This window comes from Canis lupus, chromosome 9 (assembly GCF_011100685.1).
Source record: "Canis lupus familiaris isolate Mischka breed German Shepherd chromosome 9, alternate assembly UU_Cfam_GSD_1.0, whole genome shotgun sequence".
Lineage (NCBI taxonomy): Eukaryota > Metazoa > Chordata > Mammalia > Carnivora > Canidae > Canis > Canis lupus.
In genome coordinates, this window is record NC_049230.1 from 1,374,027 (window position 1) to 1,393,567 (window position 19,541).

The following is a 19,541-nucleotide window of genomic DNA, read 5'->3' on the forward strand; positions in this document are numbered from 1 at the left end:
CCCACTGTCTTACCCCCTCCTGATGTGATGAGGATGGCTCCCCGCTTTTTCTGTGTTGTGCCTCCTCAGCGTGCATTCCTAAACCCTAAATTGTAGTTTTGCCTGTTTTGAACATGAATGGAATAATGCTGTGTATTCTTTTTTGTTACCTTCAATTATAAGTATTAATTTCACTCCAGACTCTGTTTCTGGTCTTTTTTTTTTTTTTTTTTTCCCTTAAAACTGTGTTTATTCATGAGAGACACAGGCAGAGGGAGAAGCAAGCTCCATGCAGGGAGCCCGACATGGTACTCGATCCCAGGTCTCTAAGATCACGCCCTGGGCTGAAGGCAGTGCTAAGCCCTGAGCCACCCGGGCTGCCCATGTTTCTGATCTTATTACAACAGTTATGCATAAAGTTTACTTCAGGTATGAGTATAACATTTTTAAGATTTTAAAGATCTATTTAATTATTTGAGAGGGAGTGTGTGAGCGTGGGGCTGGGGGAGGCAGAAGGAGATGGAGAGAATCTTAAGTAGACTCTGGTAAGCATGAAGCTCGACTCAGGGCTCCATCTTCCAAGCCTCAGGTCATGACCTGAGCTGAAATGAAGAATTGGACGCTTAAGCAACTGTGCCACCTAGGTGCCCCCATTTTTAAGATTTTAATGATCTTACGAGACTGCTAATATTTTTTTTTTGAATGGTCAGTGTCCTTTAGATTTATGTATCTTTAAAGAACTCAAAAGTTCATAGAAGCAGTTATGTTCACAGGAGGAGCATAAAAAAGTAATACATGTATTTCTGTATCTCAAAAGTGGGATTCGACTGGAAGTACTTGTGCTTGCTATCATTTGAAAATGCATCTGGGGGCACCTGGATGGCTCTTGGTTTTGGCTCAGGTCATGATCTCAGGGTCGTGAGATGGAGCCCTGTGTTGGGCTCTGTGCTCAGCTTGGAGTCTGCTTGAGATTCTCTCTCTCCCTCTACCCCACCCCTCGTGTGCATACATGTGCATGTGCTCTCTTGGATAAAATTTTTTTTTTTTTTAAGGATTTTATTCATTTATTTGAGAAAGAGTAAGCAAGAAAGAGAGCACAAGCAGAGGGAGTGGCAGAGGCAGAAACAAAGCTCCCCATTGAGTAAGGAGCCTGATGTGAGATTCAATCCCAGGACCCTGAGATTATGACCTGAGCTAAAGGCAGACACCCAACTGAGCCGCCCAGGTGCCCCAATAAACAAATCTTAACAAACAAACAAACAGCTCTATCAGTCCTCATCGGAAGCATAAAACTCTGGTCATGTTGTCCCAGGAGACTTATACAAAGGGCTGGCCCGACAATAATCCCTGCCCCATTTTGGAAACTCCTTTTTATCCTGGGAATGTTGTGGTAGCTTTCATGAAGCTCACACTTCTGGTGATAGCTTTCTCATTTTTGGATATAGCTTGCAGGGCTTGGGGTACAGGAAAACACGATGTGTTTGCAGAATAGCTGAAATGCCACAGTTGGTTGGTTTCAGCTTCTATCTGAGCTATTTCAGAGAAAAAGACATTATTTTTAGTCTTTAATCTTAATTTTTTTTGCAGTTGGGAATACAAATTTTGTGGTCTTAATTTGCTGATGCTTTATTAATGCCTATTTTAGTTTGGGGAAAAAAACCCCGTATCAAATACTGTAAGTTCATCTGCTATAAAATCTTATTTATTTCTATTTATTAAATTTTTTAAAAACACATATTTTAAAAAAATTTTAAGAAATCTCTACACTCATTGTGGGGCCTGGACCCATGACCCCAAGATCAGGAGTTAAAACACATTCCACCAACTGAGCCAGCCAAGTGCCTCAAATGTGTGTTTTAAGGACCATTTTTTATTGTCTCTTTGAGAATTTCAGAATGACAAGGTGGAGTTACTTGTAATCCGTTCATTTAAAATCAGTAGGAGGGACCCCTGGGTGGCTCAGTGGATGTGTGTCTGCCTTTGGCTCAGGGCATGATCCCAGAATGCTGGGATTGGTCATACCTTGGGCTCCCTGCATGGAGTCTGCTTCTCCTCCCTCTGCCTGTGTCTCTGCCTCTCTCTGTGTGTCTCTTGTGCATGGATACATAAAATCCTTTTTAATTTAAGACTGTATTTATTTATTCAGGAGAGACACAGCTTTTTTTTTTTAAAGCAACTCTTTTTTTTTTCTCATAGTGAATAAATTGTGGGTTTTATCAATAATTTCATATTATTATTATTATTTTTAATAATTCCATATTAAAGGAGAAATCAACCATAGCTGAAAAGCAACAGGTAGAAGTAGGCATAAATTGTATTTGGTTGACTCAGGGAAACATGCATCACCTCTTTCCAGTCTCATCCCTGACCTGTGTTGTCTGAGGATTCTCATGGCAGTTCCCCTTGCCCCCGCCTTTCATTTAATTTTTCTATTTACTTATTAATTACTTACTCAAGTGTAGTTGACTGCAGGTTTTTTTTTTTTTTTTTAAGATTTTATTTATTTATTCATGAGAGACACACACAGAGAGAGAGGCAGAGACACAGGCAGAGGGAGAAGCAAGCTCCATGCAGGGAGCCCAACGTGGTTCTCGATCCTGTGTCTCCAATCACGCCCTGGGCGGAAGGCCGCCCCTGAACTACCTGGGCTGCCCCAATGCGGTTCTCGTTTAAAAACCAATCACAGGACCTTTAATGTGATAGTTTCAGGTTGTGTAGTTCAGAGCTCTTGCTGTCCTGCTCTCTGCCTTATGTGTCCTTCCCGTGTTGTCTTTGGGTCTGATGTGATCTGGTGTCGCCTTCCTTGGCCTGCAGATTGAGCATCTCCTGGCATTTACTGAAGTGGAGGTTTGCTGGCGACACAGGCCTGGAAATGTTTTCAGTTTTGCCTTTGTATCCAAAGGGTATTTTTGCCCAATACAGAATTCTGAGTTGCCAGATTTTTATTCCCTCTCAGCACTTTGAAGGTGTCATTCCACTGTATTCTGGTCCCCATCAGTCTGTGGCTGTCAGCGCTTTGACCGTGAAGCATGCCCTGAGAGATTGGGTTTTTTATGTATCCTGCTGGGGGCTGCTGAACTTCCTGATTTGTTAGTCTGTGTTTGTCATCGCACTGGAGGTTTTCCACATTCGTTCTTCAAATACTTTTCAGTCCTAGCCTTATTTTTTTTCTTTAGGATCATTACATATTGTCCTAGGTGTTCTTTTTTTTTTTTTTTTTTTTGCATGAATCAGGCAGCTTTTATTGACCAGCCAGCCAGGCGGGAGCTGAGAGCCTAGGAGGAAGAGACTCCGCCTGGGTCAGAGCAGGGGCGGCGCCAGCAGGGGCTGTGCTCAGGATGGCTCTGGGGAGCGGCGGGGGCCCGCGAAGGCAGTTGGCTCCGCAGACCATGGCTGAGCAGGAGGCACCCCGAAGGCTCTGGCCTGCTTCTCCGGGCTCCGCCGACGGGCGCCCCGCAGCGGCTCCAGTCCGGGCGCGGGCTCGGCGGCGCGCGGGCTCCGGGGCGCACGGGCCTGGAGCGCAGCGTGGGAGAGCCGGCGTCCAGTCTCCAGCAGCTCCGGAAGCCCAGAGGGAAGCAGGAGGGCGCCGCGGGGCCCGGGCGCCGCCGACCCGGCGTCCCCGGCTGACGGCCCGCGGAGGGACGCGCCCAGGCCCGGGGTGTAGGGACCCGGGAAGCCCCCGGGGGGGGCGGCGGGGCGCAGCGCTCGGCGCCACAGGTAGGGCGAGCGGCGCAGCCCCACGAGCAAGCCCGCGGCGCGGCCCACGGTGGGGTAGCGGGGACTCGCCACGTGCTTGTACCAGGCGCCCGCGGGCAGCGCCAGCAGCAGCAGCAGCAGCAGCAACCCCGGCCCGAGCGCCCGCCGGCCCGCAGGGCCCCGCGGCCCCGTGCCCCGCGCCAGGGTGCTCTGCTGCCAGCCGCCCGCGGGGCAGGCGGGGACCAAGTCGCGGGGTGCGCTGCGGGACTGCTGTCCTAGGTGTTCTTAAGGTTCTCTTCATTTTTCTTTCAAATCTCTGTCTTCAGATTGCAGGTTCTCGTCCTTTATCTTTTTCTGGTAGATGACTTTGCATCTCCTCTCTGCTGATAAGCCTGTGTGGTGTTCTCTATTTCAGTTCTTGTTTTCTTTCTTTCTTCTTCTTTTTATTTTATTTTATTTTATTTATTTATTCTTGAGAGACACAGAGAGAGAGGCAGAGATACAGGCAGGGGGAGAAGCAGGCTCCATGCAGGGAGCCCGATGTGGGCTCCAGATTCCAGGGTCACGCCCTGAGCCAAAGGCAGACGCTCCACTGCTGAGCCACCCAGGTGCCCCTCAGTTATTGTTTTCTGTTGTAGAATTTCCCTTTGATTCTATTTTATTGTTTGTTTCTCTGCCGAGACTCCCTGTCTCTTCATGTGTTTGCCTCTGACCCCTGAATGTTGAGCAACCACTTGGACTCCTCTCCTGGCCCCAGGCTCACGTGCTAATAACTGCCTGCTGGTGCCTTCCCCTGGTGCGAGGCACCACCACCTACCCTCTTCTGTGCTTCCTATAGCTGTGGCCTTCCCCTTGCTTCTCAAGCCAGAAGTCTGAATACCACACTGATGTCCCTCTTTGCCCTGCTCCACTCTGCCCCTCATCCCAGCCATTAGCAAGGGCTGTTGATAATAGCCAGGCGTGCTCCTCCTTCCACCTCTGCTGTCCTGGTTGGCTGAGACCGTCTCCTCTAGGCTGGACAGCTGACTCCTGTCTCGTCTTCCCACCTTCAGCTGAGTGTGTGGATGAGAAGGAAGCCCCGTGGCTTGACCACTCTCTGCCGTCAGCTCCTGTGGCTTCCAGGGTTCCTGGGCTGGAATGCAGACTCCCCAACCCTTGTGGTCCTGCATGCCGGCCCCGTCTAGCTCGCCATTCTCCTCTCTCACAGTTTCCTGCCTGCCTGCTGGGCTCTGGCCTTATTGGCCTCTCTCTTCCCAACTCCTTCCTGCCTCTTGGCCTTTGTGCTTGCTCTCTTGACTGCATTATTCTTTCTCAGCTGGATGAGTAGCAGCCTTAGTCTCCTCCTCAGAAGCTTTCTCTGTCCTGTTCAGAGTGGCCTCTCCCATGCTTCTCTCTTTCTTTCTTGCTTACAGCTGACTTGTGCCTGTGGTTCTCATCTGGTAGCTTTCTCTCCCCTACCTGATGCTGAGGTCCTGGGTGGAGGAATCTTGACTGTTTTTATTGACTGTTGTGTTCTGAGCACCCAGAGTGGAGGTGGCACAGGGGACTGCTTACTGTTTGTGGAGTGAGCAAGTGAGCGTTCTGGGCACCTGGTGTAGTGCCTGGCGCGGGTACTCGTTGTTGGGACTGACTTGGTGGCACCATTCTTCACTTCTGTTTTTCTTTTCTTAGGTTTTGAAGTTGGAATTGGGTTTTCAGGGGACGCCTGGGTGGCTCAGCGTAATCCTGAGTGTAATCCTGGAGCTCCGGGATTGCGTCCTGCATTGGGCTCCCTGCATGGATCCTGCTTCTCCCTGTGCCTGTGTCTCTGCCTCTGTCTCTCTGTGTCTCATGAATAAATAAATAAAATCTTTTTAATTTTTTTATTTTATTTTATTTTTCTTAAAGATTTATTTATTGATTTATGATAGACATAGAGACAGAGAGGTGCAGAGACACAGGAGGAGGGAGAAGCAGGCTCCATGCCGGGAGCCCGACGTGGGACTCGATCCTGGGACTCCAGGATCACGCCCTGGGCCGAAGGCAGGCGCCAAACCGCTGAGCCACCCAGGGATCCCAATAAAATCTCTTTTAAAAAAGGAATTAGGTTTTTACAATTGATTTCAAAAGTAGTAATTAAACTTTCCAGATATAGCTATAGCCGTGTCTTTTGCTTGCCTCAAACTCTTAAATGTGTCCTATAGTCTTACCATTATTTTTTTAAAGATTTTATTTATTTATTCATGAGAGGCATACAGAGAGGCAGAGACACAGGTGGAGGGAGAAGCAGGCTCCGTGCAGGGAGCCTGATGAGAGACTCGATCCCGGGTCTCCAGGATCCTGAGCCAAAGGCTGGCGCCAAACCACTAGCCACCCAGGGATCCCTTAGTCTTATCATTTACACAGAGCTTTGCTCCTGTTTGGACACTTTGCTCATTTTACTTGACATCTATGTGGACAGTACACATTTTCTCACAGGAGAGCAAAATCACAAGAGAAATTTGGTTTTTGAGTAGTTGCTAAATTTAGTGAGTATTATTCTAATATGTGGCCAGAGTAGTGACACTCAAATATTTTTTTAAATCTCTGTTGTTTGGGTCTTGTCTTAGGTCGCAAAGGAGTTTGGCTTCCAAAATAATGGCTTCTCAGTTTACATCAATAGAAACAAGACTGGAGAGATAACAGCATCGTCCACCAAATCCCTCAGTCTGCTCAAAATCCAGTAAGTGCTATGGAGGGACGATAAGGGGAGGGGGAATGACCGTGGGGGTCTGCTGACTCCCCCCCCGCCCCCCCCGCCGCCCCCCCGCCGCTGATGCCACCGTGTTTCTTATGAGGTAGTCAGCAATCATAGTGTGCTGCTCCTCTTGTCTGAGCTGACCGACTTGCAGACTGTGACGTGTGTCACCGAGGAGAGAGTTACGGGTTCGGGGTGTGTGTGTAGCTGCACACTCAGCTCCCTCTGCATGGAGGGACCTTGAACGGGGCTCTGTGCTGTTCTGCCTTGGGACGGCTTGCTGGGTAGGAACGGCCATCTCCCACACTGTATTTCTTGGTGGTGTGACCCCCTTCAGCTCCTCTGACGTGGTCAGTCATGTCAGTGGCATTTCTAAGACCTAAAGAACTTTTCCTGCAGCCGCTGCCTGGTTCTTGTAGCTTAGCTGGAGCCTGACCACATTGTTCGTTTGTGTGTGCTCGTGCCGCAAGGGTAGACCTGAGCGATTGTGACATAGACAGTATTGCCTGCAAAGTCGAGAGTATTTGCCATTTGGCTCTTTACAGAAGTTTGCGGTCTCTTGTCCAACCTGTCTGGACACACCTGCTCTCGTATCGGTGATTTTAGCCCTTAGTAGCGGGCTCGGAGCACTCCTGTCTGGACTGCAGAGCGTGGGGCTGCTGTGGCCACTGCTGGGTGATTGGGTGGGGCTTTGCTGGCAGTTGGCCATATGTCTGTTTACCAGTCAGAATATTAGGATATTTTGACAATTTGTATGATCGTTTTTAGTTTCACAGATTAATACATTGAGGAAAAAAAAATGCAATTATAGCACTCATCCATTTGTTCCTCAGCAAGTATTTGCTGGGCACCTGTCACTCGCCTGTCCCTGTAATTACCTAAAGCTTTTCATTGTCATTGATGTCGTTTACACCCCGCATAGTGAGGTAGCTTGTAAAGATTTTTGGCATCTTAAAAAAAAAAAAAAAAAAGATTTTTGGCATCTTGAGAATCATTTCTCGTGAACGTTATGTGGTTTGTGTTCCTGCTCCACCAGTCAGTGGTGCTGAGCCTGGGGAAGTCGCTTCACCTTAGGGGGCCCCACCACCCTTGTCTGCAAGCAGGTAGCAGTGCTGCTTTCACAAGGTTGCAGGGTGCCTCATATGGCAAGCATGCGGAAGATGATAGCTCTGTGCTTTGGAACTGTTTTGATAGCAGATATAAGCAGAGGAGGCTGTAGACACCTTTGAGAGAAAGCCATGAGGCTGTAGTGTGGCCATACTAGTGCTGTCCCAGCGGGGTGGGACCCCAGAGGGGTGAGACGGCTCAGCCATCCCATGGAAGGAGGGCACTTAGAGGGGATGTCTTTCTGAGTTACCCTTGAGAGTATCTTTCCAGTGAGAGTCATAATACTTACCAGCTTGGGTCTAAACCTGAGGGCGATGGCTGTCTTCCCTGAAGCCTGTCTGTGGGAGGGAGTGATTTCTCGTCCTTGAGCTTGATGTTGGTTTCTCTCCACTGCTTCTGGCTTCTGTGATTGCAGTTCAGTCTGCTGTATTCTGTTTTCATGCAGCTGATGTTTTTTCCCCCTCTGGCTGCTTTTAGGTTCTTCTGTTTCTGTTGGGATCCTACAGATTGTGTCTGGTGCATCCAGGTGTAGATTCCTGGTTTGTTTGTTTAATCCTACCTGATGGATGTTGTGTTTCCTGTACCTGGAGATCAGGTCTGGAAAATTTGTGACCATTATCTCTTTAAATATCACTTGTCTCTGGATGCCCAGGTGGCTCAGTGGTGGAGCGTCTGCCTTTGGCTCAGGGTGTGATCCCAGGATCCGACACCAAGTCCCCCATGGGGCTCCCCGCAGGGAGCCTGCTTCTCCCTCTGCCTGTGTCTCTGCCTCTCTCATGAATAAGTAAATAAATAAATCTTTAAAAAAATATATATCACTTCTCTCCAATTGGCTTTATTTTTTAAGTGATTGTATTTTTTGCTTTTAAAATATATGATTTGATTTCAAACCTAGCTATTCGCTCCAGGTGCTCATGGGGGGGGTGCGTTACTCTCACACTGCCCCCTGGCTTTTGCTGAGGACCACTGGGCTCCTCGGGGGCTCTGCCTCGGCCTCTCACAAGAATAATGCTTCCCTCTTGGGTCTCAGAGTATCCGTGGTCTGTCTACCCCAGGTGGAATCAGGGCGGCACTGTTGTCAGAGCTATGGGTTGTTTGGCTTGGCTATACGAAGGGTATTTGGGAAGATTTACCCAATCTGTGGCCACTGGCACTCGCTTCCCAGAAGCCCCTGTCGCTTTTGGCAGCCTCTCGTTGCTTGTGCTCTTTCTGTTGAACATTCTGGAGACCTTTATGTTCCATGTCTTGCAGTTCCAAATCTGAAGTCCTTGGCTGTTTAATTCTGTTATTGTTGTGTCTGCTCACTCTTGTGCGTGGTGGCTTGGTTGTCTTATACATCCCGTGACCCCTTTTTGGGAGCTCATAATTGATGAGACTTGGTCATGGGGAGTCTCTGAGGGCTGTAGGCCAGTGACTTTTCTGCGAGGACACTTGCACTTGCTTCTGTTGGCACAAGGGGGCACTGTGGCCCTGGCACTCCCTCCAGTCAATTTCTGTCTTTGGGCTTCCTGAGCCAAGCAGCATCTCTAAGTCCACCCCGAATGCATGGCAGAGGAGGCCTGTGGTTACAGACTCTTAGAGGGGACTGGTTTCCCTACTGCGCAGTGGGTGCAGGAAGACAAGATTTCTCCTTGGTTCCTATTTTCAGCTGGTGATTCTTCCCAGCTGTTGAGACATCAGGCTTTATGTGGTGTTTGAGGCTCAGCATCCTGCTTTGGGATGGCAGCCTCATGGACTTGCAATCCTATTGCCTGGAGAACGAGTGTGTAAGCCAATCTCAGGGGTCCTTTAGGATAATGTCGTATCGCCATTCCTGTTGGGGTACTGTGGGCTGTTTGGGGCCACGAGGAGTTCCTTACTTAGGTTAGAGCTCCGTGGTACATTTTAGAGCGAATCTGTTAAAACTGATGGAGGAGCTGAGCCAAGGGTTCTGTAGCTCGAGGGTGTTTAGGAATATCTGGTCTATTGCTAGAAACAAGTCTCTAGTTACAGTTAGGCAATTTTATCACCCCTTAATTATGGAGGGAGGAAGAGAGAACAGACCTATGGAAGAGCAGCAGCCATGCTTCTTAGTGTCCTGTGTCTTTGGTGTTTGCTCTCAAGGCCTGCTGCCTGTCCTCTTTCAGTTTGTTAAGTTAGGGCTGCGTGCGGCAGGCTACTTCTTCACACTTCCATTTGCATATTGTTGGTGGCAGCTAAGTATTTACCAAATGGTAGTGCTGCAGCTTTTCCTTCAAGACTGGGGTTGATTTTAGTGTTGCAGACCCTGTGTGTGCAGCCCACGCTGCTTCTGTACAGCGCTTGTAAGTGGGAGTGTCTCACACCTCGGGTCTCGTTGGTCTGGCTGTGCTAACCAGGTCCTGCAGTGAGTCAGCAGTGTGAGTGAGAAAAGAGAGAGCATGACTTATGTGGAAATGGTAGAAAATCAAACACTGCTGCTTGAACTGTGAATTGTGCGGCCTGTTTGGAAAGCAGCGCATCGGTGACTTCACAAATAAAACCCTCTGTTTGTAGTAGGGTTACTCCTGGAAGTGTGCCCTGTAGAAGTAAAACCACACAGTTGCCCATCTTTGGGCCTTTCCTCAGGTGCAGTTCTTGGTGGTAGAAATGTGATGGTCGAGCACGTGCCTGTCAGTGTGGGGGTGCCGGCAACTGTGATGAGGCGGGCTGGCTGCAGAGCACTATGCTGCCATTAGAAGCAGTGATTAGACACAGACCCCGTATTTGGAGAGATCTGGGGCGAGGTATGATTGAATGAGAAAAGCAAATGCAAAACATCTGTCTTTGGTAATTTCATTTTTGTCAGGCAGCATCATACATGTCTGCGTGCACGTGTGTGGGGGTGGGAGTGCAGAGAAAGAAGCGGAAAGCTGTGTAGTAGGTAGATGAAGTGTTGGGGTGCTAAGTAGTAGACGGTAGGGAATGAACAAGGAAAAGTGGGAGCTAAGCCCAGAATGAGAAGCAGGGAGAACCCTGCTACAGGCCAAGTGTGTATGTTGTGGCCGTATCTCATCTGTGTGGAATCCAACGGGCATATGAAAGTTTTACAATTGTAAAAGAAAGTGAGTCGCGGTTAGAGAGAATCCCCTGAGACCTTTCGAATGCTAGGGAGCATAGGAGACATGCAGAGGGAGAATTCTGGTCTCTTAAAATTAGAAGCCTCGTTATTCAGCTTTTAGGGAAGTTGGTGTTTGCCTCTTGGATGTCAGAGACTCTCACATGTGAGCAGCTCTTCTGTGCAGCCAAGGTTGTGGGAGGAAGGAAGGCAGGCCCTGCCCTGTGTTTGTTGTCTGACAGGCATGGAGATCTGCTGTTCCTGTTTCCCTCGAGCCTTGCTGGACCCTCCTCAGAAATGGAGACATCGGCCCCGCCGGGGCTGAAGGCCTGCGGCGCTCCCAACGTGGTGGAGGATGAGATCGACCAGTACCTCAGCAAGCAGGACGGAAAGATTTATAGAAGCCGCGACCCACAGCTGTGAGTGTGTGGGGTTCCAGTCCCACCTGTGCTGACTTGAGTGGCGCAGGAAGCAAGATGATTGTAACGTGCCCTGTTTGAGTATCTACTGAAGAAACACAAGTTTTGAGTTTGACCATCTATTTTCAGATAAAATTTCACTTCAAGTTATTTTGTAGGCTTTTTCTTGCGTGAATCTGAGTATATTCCACATGTACTTGAGAAGTTTCCTAGTGTTTGGAGCTAAGAGATTTGAGAGGACGGATGGAACTGAAACCAAGTGTTGAGTGCAGTACGCTCCTGAGGTGCTCCTGCCGTGTAGCTCGTCAGGCCTGTGTGGCCATGTCAGGGCGAGAGCAGGGAAGTGGGGAAGGGGTGGTCTTGGCCACAAACCAGCACAGGTGCTCATTCAGGTCATCTTGCTGGGTTCAGTCGAGAAATGTCAGCGCCATATACATGTTCTTCCCATTCTTTTCACTGGTGCTTCATGCATTGAGCACGCTGCTCCCTTGAATAGTTACTGTTTATCTAGGGTTAATGAAACAATTACACTGGGTATGTTTCTGTATTTCTGATTTTTTGCAGATCTTTTAAAAATTTTTAAAAAATTTTTAAAAGACTTATTTATTGATCTTAGAACATGTGGAGGGAGGAGGAGCAGAGGGAGAGAGAATCTCAAGAAGAGGGCAGCCCTGGTGGCTCAGCAGTTCAGCGCTGCCTTCAGTCCAGGGCGTGATTCTGGAGACTCGGGATCGAGTCCCACATTGGGCTCCCTGCCTGGAGCCTGCTTTTCCCTCTGTCTGTGTCTCTGCCTCTCTCTCTCTCTCTCTCTCTGTCTCTCATGAATAAATAAATAAAATCTTAAAAACAAAAAAGAATTTCAAGCAGATTCCTCACTGAGTGCAGAGCCGGATGCAGGCCTTGATCCCATGACCCTGAGATCATGACCTGAGCCAAAATCAAGAGTTGGACACTTAACTGACTGAGCCACCCAGGCGCACCGGCAGTTCTTTTTAAAGAAACCGGTTAGATACACTTGAGTTTACATCAGTGATGTGAAATTATCTGAGTGAAGGTTTTTTGTCTCTGCACTAGAGCCTTCTATAACTGCCTCACTCCATAAACATGATGGGGTGCTGACATTGAGATATTGGGACTCTAAGTGCCGCATTAGCAACTTGTATGTCTTAGATTGAAGAGCCCCAAATGGTGCTCTGCTGCAGTTGGTGTGGAGCCACTTCACAGCCATCGCCATCAGCCCGTATGCCCCTTTCATTTGCATTTCCTCCCAGGGAACTCATGCTAGCTCCCCCCACGATCTGTGTCTTCGAGGCCTCATTAGGAATCTTTTAGGGGGTGCTTGTGCATGTGTGCGTGTGTTCTGTAAAAGCCTCCCTGTTAGGAGACAGACTATCTCTACTCTGAAGTGTGGAATGCACATGCGTCCAGGAGTTGTGACCCCACTTAGCAAAGGATACAGTTGAGCCCGAGGGACCACCACTTGGGTTTTCCACCAGCCATCACCACCCTCCTTACCTGAGCACATTATGCTGTCACGTATGTGTGGAGCTTTTAGGGCTTTAGTCTTTCTTAGTGACAGAAATCACTAAAACCCATAGAGCCAGGCATCTTCGTGCTTTTCCTAAATGTGCACAAAATGAGTATTTCCCAAACTGGACTTCTGTCCCACTGGGAAGTTTTTTTTGCCATATCCCATCCCAACATTCTTAGTGTTTACTTAACATCGATTAAAATAAATTTTAAGTCCATTCACTTTATTTAGTGTCATTTTCAGCAGTTAATATCTACACAGTCACAAGTGAGATGTGCTGGGCAGTTTTTTTCTAACACAAATAAAAATAAATACTAAGTTATTAAAATAAAAAATGCTTGGGCAGCCCGGCAGCTCAGCGGTTTAGCGCCACCTTCAGCCCAAGGCCTTATCCTGGAGTTCTGGGATCAAGTCCCATGTCAGGCTCCCTGCATGGAGCCTGCTTCTCCCTCTGCCTGTGTCTCTGCCTTTCTCTCTCTCTCTCTCTCTCTCTCTCTCTCTCTCATGAATAAATAAAATCTTAAAAAGAAAAAACTGCTCACGTACCATGTTATGTGAAAATAATTCCACACAGGGGATGCCTGACTGGCTCAGTCAGTAGAGCGCACGACTCTTTATTTAGGCTTGTGAAGTTAAGCCCCACATTGGGTGTAGAGTTTACTAAAAAATAAATAAAAATAAAGCAATGGACACAGGTAGGGAAATACTCTATTTAAGTGTCAAAAATGTGAGGTGGCAGTCACAGGAAAGCAGGCATACTAATTACTGTGTTTCTCTTGCCCTGTGCTCTTAGGTGCCGACACGGGCCTCTGGGGAAATGTGTCCACTGTGTCCCGCTAGAGGTGAGAGTCTGTGCAAGCGTAAGGCCTGGGCTGGTGGGAGGGGCCGCTTCCCAGAGCCTGTCAGTACTTTCCTTGCATCCCGGCGCTAGGTCGGAGTGGGGAAAAGATCTTAGCTCTTTGTTGCCCTGGCCTCATGGTCCCACTAACACGAGCGGCTTGAAGAGCACGAGCCTTTATTTATGGGAGCGACCTTCTGGGTGGATGATGAATGGCTGAAGCGTTTGTATTGCTGTGATGGAGGGGCAGCACTTACCGTGGGCTCCCTGGACAATCCTTTTGAAACCTGACACAAAGCTGGGGCTGGCGGTTTCCTTGCTCGTCATTGTTTTGATTTACTTTTCCCTGAGTCTCACATCCTCCTGCTGATTCGTCCTGGTGAGATTGAGAGTTACCATAATAATGCTGACTGGTAACTGGTTAATGCTGAATTTACAGCAGCAAGGCCAACCTGATTTTCTTCATGAGCCTCCTCTTCATCTCGTGGGCTTTTTCTTTTTTTAATTTTCCTAGTATTTACTTGACCTAGAGCATTTTGTATTTAATAGAGATTCATTTTAATCTTGGAACGATAACTGGTACACAAAGAAACCTTTGGTTCTGACCTAGAATGATGAGTGAGAACCAGGTGCCCGACCTCTCTCATTGCCCTCCCTGGGTCCTGGCTTGGTCTCTCCCCGCGTGCAGCGGAAGCTCGGCTGCCCGCCCTCCGTGCCTCGAGACGCCAGCAGGTGTGTGAGCGTACTGACTGTGTGTGTTTTGGCAGCCGTTTGACGAGGACTACCTGAACCATCTCGAACCTCCTGTGAAGCACATGTCCTTCCACGCCTACATCCGAAAGCTGACCGGGGGGGCCGACAAGTAAGCAACCTGAGCGCAGTTAGGCTGTACCAATGTGGCTTGGGCGTGCACAAGTTCTTTTTGTCTATCTGGCAGGTGTGCTTAAAGCCTGTGAGCACAGGAATGAGAACAGCAAAGATCGGGGTCTGGGCACAGAGCGTTTGAGTTCGTGACTTTTCCCCTGATTCTAGAAAAGAAACAGACGAGTGGAGCCTCTGATGCCCTGTCATAGTCCACATGCTCAGAGTGTGGGGCAGATGCCATGTTGGCAGCAGCCCCCATGGAGGCCCCTGGGGAACATCCCCAGACTTCCTGCAGGTGTGCAGTGCTCTGGCAACTTAGTTGTATGTGAAGGTGGATGAAATGTGGTGTGATGGTGGCCAGAACTCATCTTCTGCTTTTTTGGAAAAACCATACCACTCCATGGTTCTCTCGGCTCAGTTATTCCATGGCCCCCATCAGCCTTTTGCCCTGGAGGCTGCCTCTTTATCAGCTTGACTTCATGGCCGTCACAGGAGCTGAAGCAATGGTGCCGTCCACGGGTGGGCCTCATGGTGCCTGGTGCCTCAACAGGTACTGTTTGCAGGCTTGGCCACGTGCGCAGTGGGGCGACCATCTCGCACCTCCCTGGGTGCAGGCTGTGACAATGGCTGGAGAGGGGCTAAGAACATTTTTTTTTATAAACCATGTCAAGTACTTCCCTGTGTGACCCCTTTCTGTTGACTCCATGACTATATGTGCACCTTTCCAGAAAGTAACGGACTTGATACCATGATTTTATAATTCCCATCAATGCAGCAGGAGGAGCTGGTGGCTGAACCCAAGTCAGCAACATTTTGTGAAGAATGTCATGTTGGCCTGATTATAGTTTTTCTCTGACAAACTGCTGACACCCTAAAATGGCTTTTTAAAAAAGTTAGATCACGGGAAACAAGTCTTACCAGAAACCCATCCTTGCCTGTCAGTGGGGTAAGCCGTGGGACTTTCTGGATGAGGGAATGAGTAGCGATTCATTGTGCTGAAATCTGTCAGCCTTTCACCAGTCTGGGTCCAGGCCATGGTACCCCATGGGGGGCATATTGGCAGTTCTCGCTAACATGCAGACTGGTAGCAGTCACTGCTTCTCAGGGGCCCGCGGGCCAGCGTCCTATCAGCCTATGAAGACAAGATTGAGTTACTGGACCATTGAGTGAATGCAGAAGTGGCATAGGGTGAGGGCATGTGTACACCCTCACCCTATGTCAGGGTGGGGCCCTGGGTGCCTCACTGAGCGGTTGTATTTCAGCTATAAGTTGGGGTACCCACATGAGGTAATTCAGAGTTTTTTTTTTTTTTTTTTTTACAAATATGTCAGTGCTGGACTCATGATGTAGAGCTTGCTAATGAGTTAATGAAACTTAAAAACAAGCTTGGTTTCCTCTCAGTGGCACAGGGTAGTCACTAGGTATTTAATAGTGTTCTTGAAAATTTTCATGGGTGTTAGTGACAGACATTGAAAACAGAGACTTTAAAAAAAAAAAAAAAAAAAAAAAAAGAAAACAGAGACTTTTTATAGGGAAATAAATAGTCATGCATTTCTGCATAGCCTCCATGTGCAGGCCAAAGCCGGAAGTCCACAATGGCAATTTTTAGCACATTTTCCCAGCTGCTGCTTGCCATGTGCTTAGCTTCTTAGAACTCTGTTCTGGAGGTGTAAGATGTTTGACATGTGATTTCCAGTCTCCTGCTAAACTTTTCACCGTTGGAATGTTTAATTAATTAAGTTCCCTCTTCTTATTCAGGGGGAAATTTGTTGCCCTGGAGAACATCAGTTGCAAGATTAAATCAGGGTGCGAGGGACACCTTCCGTGGCCTAACGGCATCTGTACTAAGTGCCAGCCAAGTGCCATCACGCTGAACAGACAGGTGAGATGCTCACTGTGTCCATCTAGGCAATGGAAAGCAGTAGATCTGTATTCATGGCTGAGAAATAAAAATTTCCAGAAAAGGTCTTCCTTGGAGGGAGGATTGCACTACATGTGGCTAGTCTAAGTGCACTTCTGGGTCATACGCTGGACACGTTATTGCTGAGATCTCTAGCTGTTGTAGGCATGGAGGAGAGGGAGTCTTGTTTCTCTTCTGTTGGCTTGAATGGAGGCAGAACTTTCTTGGTGACTGTTTAAGTTGCTTCATGGTTGCGACTTTGCTTTCTAAGAAACCATGGCAGGACGCCTGGGTGGCTCAGTGGTTAAGCGTCTGCCTTCGGCTCAGGGCATGATCCTGGAGTCCCAGGATCAAGTCCCACATCGGGCTCCTTGCATGGAGCCTGCTTCTCCCTCTGCCTGTGTCTCTGCCCTTGTCTCTCTCTCTCTCTCTCTCTCTCTCTCTCTCACTCTCTCTCTCTCTCTTTGTCTCTTATGAATAAATAAAGTCTTTAAAAGAAAACAAAACATGGCTCTGGAAGCTGGTAACTGAACTGTCCCGGAGCCCCCTCAGAGCACCTGTCTGGGTCAGGTAAAGAAGGAAGCTGGGCTCTGAAATGAGGAAGAGACCAGTATTCTGGCCGCTTCCCCTCTGGTTCCCGTGTCCTTGAGGATCGCTCACCTCGCTTTCTCTGCATTTCTGGCCAATGTTTTACTCCATAGAGAGCTCTCCAGAACCTTTGTGACTGTTCGGAAACTGCTTCCTTTCTCTTCTTCCTGGCGCGTGCTCTCTCTCTCTTTGAAAACAAATTTTAGTACTAGAGATAGTGAAAACCTGAATTTTTGGTGAAATCCCAGTAAGTTTAATTTGAATTAATTTATTGAGGAATCCCACCACTACCCTACCCTCCCTCTAGAATCTGAAATGGTCTTAAGGGCAGAGCACATTCTTAAAACGTGTGTATGTGTGCGGGCGCATGTATAAAGAGTTAAATAGAGATTTATAAGCGGCTTTTTTTTTTTTTTAGATTTTATTTATTTATTCATGAGAGGCAGAGACACAGGCAGAGAAGGAGGCTCCCTGCAGGGCATGTGGTTCACCCCCCCCATGTGGAACTCAGTTCTGGGTTCCCAGGATCATGCCCTGAGGCCAAGGCAGACGCTCAACCACTGAGCCTCCCAGGTGTCCCTTATGAATGGCTTAAACTGGAAAAATTATTTATTTATTTATTCATTCATTCATTCATTCATTTATTCATTCATTTCTGACAGAGTATATTCATTAGCCCATTGTTTGCTCTACAGAAATACAGACATGTGGACAATATCATGTTCGAGAATCACACGGTTGCCGATCGCTTCCTTGACTTCTGGAGGAAGACAGGGAACCAGCATTTTGGGTATTTATATGGACGGTATACAGAGCACAAAGACATTCCTCTTGGCATCAGGGCCGAAGTAGCTGCCATTTATGAGCCGCCTCAGGTAGGTGAGCATAGGCTTCACAGTTCATGGCCTTCATGTTGCCCGGCTCTGAAGGCTGTGCAGGCTCTTATTAAAGACTTCATTTCACTTCTCTGCCCTGTCACTGTCAACACACACACAAACAGTGTTTATTTTCTGAATTCTGGGAGGGTAAACTTATGGCCCCTAAATATTTCAGTGTGCATTTCCCGACTATAAGGTCATTGACTTACAGGGTAATAAGGACCCTTTTTTTTTTTTTTTAAACTTTATTTATTTACGATAGTCACAGAGAGAGAGAGAGAGAGAGAGAGAGAGGCAGAGACAGAAGCAGGCTCCATGCAGGGAGCCCGACGTGGGATTCGATCCCGGGTCTCCAGGATTGCGCCCTGGGCCAAAGGCAGGCGCTAAGCCTCTGCGCCACCCAGGGATCCCAATAAGGACCCTTTTTAATGTCAGTAGTTGAACATCGTTGGAATTTTTTTTTTTTAAGATTTTATTTTATTCATGAGAGACAGAGAGGCAGAGATGCAGAGGGAGAAAGTAGGCTTGTTGGAATATTTTAATCTATTGCCTGTGTTCTACTTTTGTTGATTTCCCCAAAGTGCCACAATGCCTGCTCCCTCCTTCGTGACTGTATCTCCTTTGCCTATGCCTGTGGTCAGCTGGCCTAGAAATGGTGGCATGGGAGGATCGCGGGATGACTCGTGTCCTTTTTTTTTTTTTCTTAAGATTTTTATTTATTTATGAAAGACAGAGAGAGAGAGGCAGAGACACAGGCAGAGGGAGAAAGAAGCAGGTTCCATGCAGGGAGCCTGACGTGGGACTCGATCCTGGGACTCTAAGATCACGCCCTGGGCACGAAGGCAGGTGCTAAACCGCTGAGCCACCCAGGGATCCCCTTGTGTCCTTTATCCCATGCCACACACACAAGTGTCTTAGAACAATAGTCTCAAAATTACCACCAGTATAAGACTGAAAACCATTTAAGGGTTTTTTTGGCGGAAGGAGGAGGATCCTTAGAGTGTGTCTCATGAGGGAAAAGCAATCAATTACTGTGTTTTATTTTAATTTTCATTATTTTTTTTGAAGATTTTATTTTATTTTATTTTATTTTTTTGAAGATTTTATTTATTTATTTATTTATTTATTTATTTATTTATTTTTTATACCTATCATTTTTTAAAATTTTTTATTTATTTATGATAGTCACAGAGAGAGAGAGAGAGAGAGGCAGAGACACAGGCAGAGGGAGAAGCAGGCTCCATGCACCGGGAGCCCGACGTGGGATTCGATCCCGGGTCTCCAGGATCGCGCCCTGGGCCAAAGACAGGCGCCAAACCGCTGCGCCACCCAGGGATCCCAGAAGATTTTATTTATTTATTCATGAGAGAGACAGAGTGGCAGAGGGAGAAGCAAGCTCCCTGTGGGGAACCCAGTGTAGGACTCGATCCAGGACTGTGGGATCTCGCCCTGAGCCAAAGCAGATGCTCAACCACTGAGCCACCGGGCATCCCTAGTTTTACTGTGTTTTAAAGTCATTTGGAAGGTCCTCTCTGTAAGACTATGCCACCAACTAGTTAACACATTTATGTTCATTTATTTTATTTTCAGTATTTAGGGATTAGTGTTTCATATACACATTTGTTGTATAGCTATACGGAGTATTTATATAGTACGTTTCATTACATATATATTACAAACGTGGAAACATTGAATTTTGTCAGTGATATATGTGGTGAAGTGCTCGGGAGGGGTGCTTGTGTGTGCAGTTTACTGTGATGTACAGCAGAGTCCTACAACTAAGATGGCTTGGGGGTGATTAGAGGGATGGGTGCAGTAGAGTAAGCGTTAGTGGCCCAATCTAGATAGCTGATATGTGAGTCCTCACTGCGAAATTCTTTAAACCTTGCTGTGTGTTTGAAATTTGTACTTAAAATGTTGGAAAAGAAAAAATTTTACTCGTTTCCAAAGTCAGATCTACAAACAAGGTA

General features: G+C 47.6%; 2 protein-coding genes across 3 annotated transcripts in view; one reads left to right on the plus strand and one right to left on the minus strand.

The window, feature by feature from the left end:
- NPLOC4 (NPL4 homolog, ubiquitin recognition factor) overlaps positions 1-19,541 on the plus strand; it is a 65,754-nt gene that overhangs the window by 10,080 nt on the left and 36,133 nt on the right. Inside the window, exons 3-8 of one of the 2 annotated variants that reach the window (XM_038546327.1) lie at positions 6,264-6,376; positions 10,796-10,972; positions 13,297-13,345; positions 14,109-14,203; positions 15,964-16,087; positions 17,389-17,568. In XM_038546327.1, coding sequence (XP_038402255.1) covers positions 6,264-6,376; positions 10,796-10,972; positions 13,297-13,345; positions 14,109-14,203; positions 15,964-16,087; positions 17,389-17,568 — 738 coding nt within the window. The remainder of the gene's footprint in view (positions 1-6,263; positions 6,377-10,795; positions 10,973-13,296; positions 13,346-14,108; positions 14,204-15,963; positions 16,088-17,388; positions 17,569-19,541) is intronic. The other variant, XM_038546328.1, reaches the window with a different exon arrangement.
- Positions 3,209-4,844, minus strand: NPW (neuropeptide W). Its single transcript, XM_038549476.1, has 2 exons — positions 4,829-4,844; positions 3,209-3,950 (listed from the first exon to the last, which is right to left on the minus strand). Exons 1-2 carry the CDS (start codon positions 4,842-4,844, stop codon positions 3,313-3,315), a joined length of 654 nt encoding a protein of 217 aa, XP_038405404.1. The 3' UTR covers positions 3,209-3,312.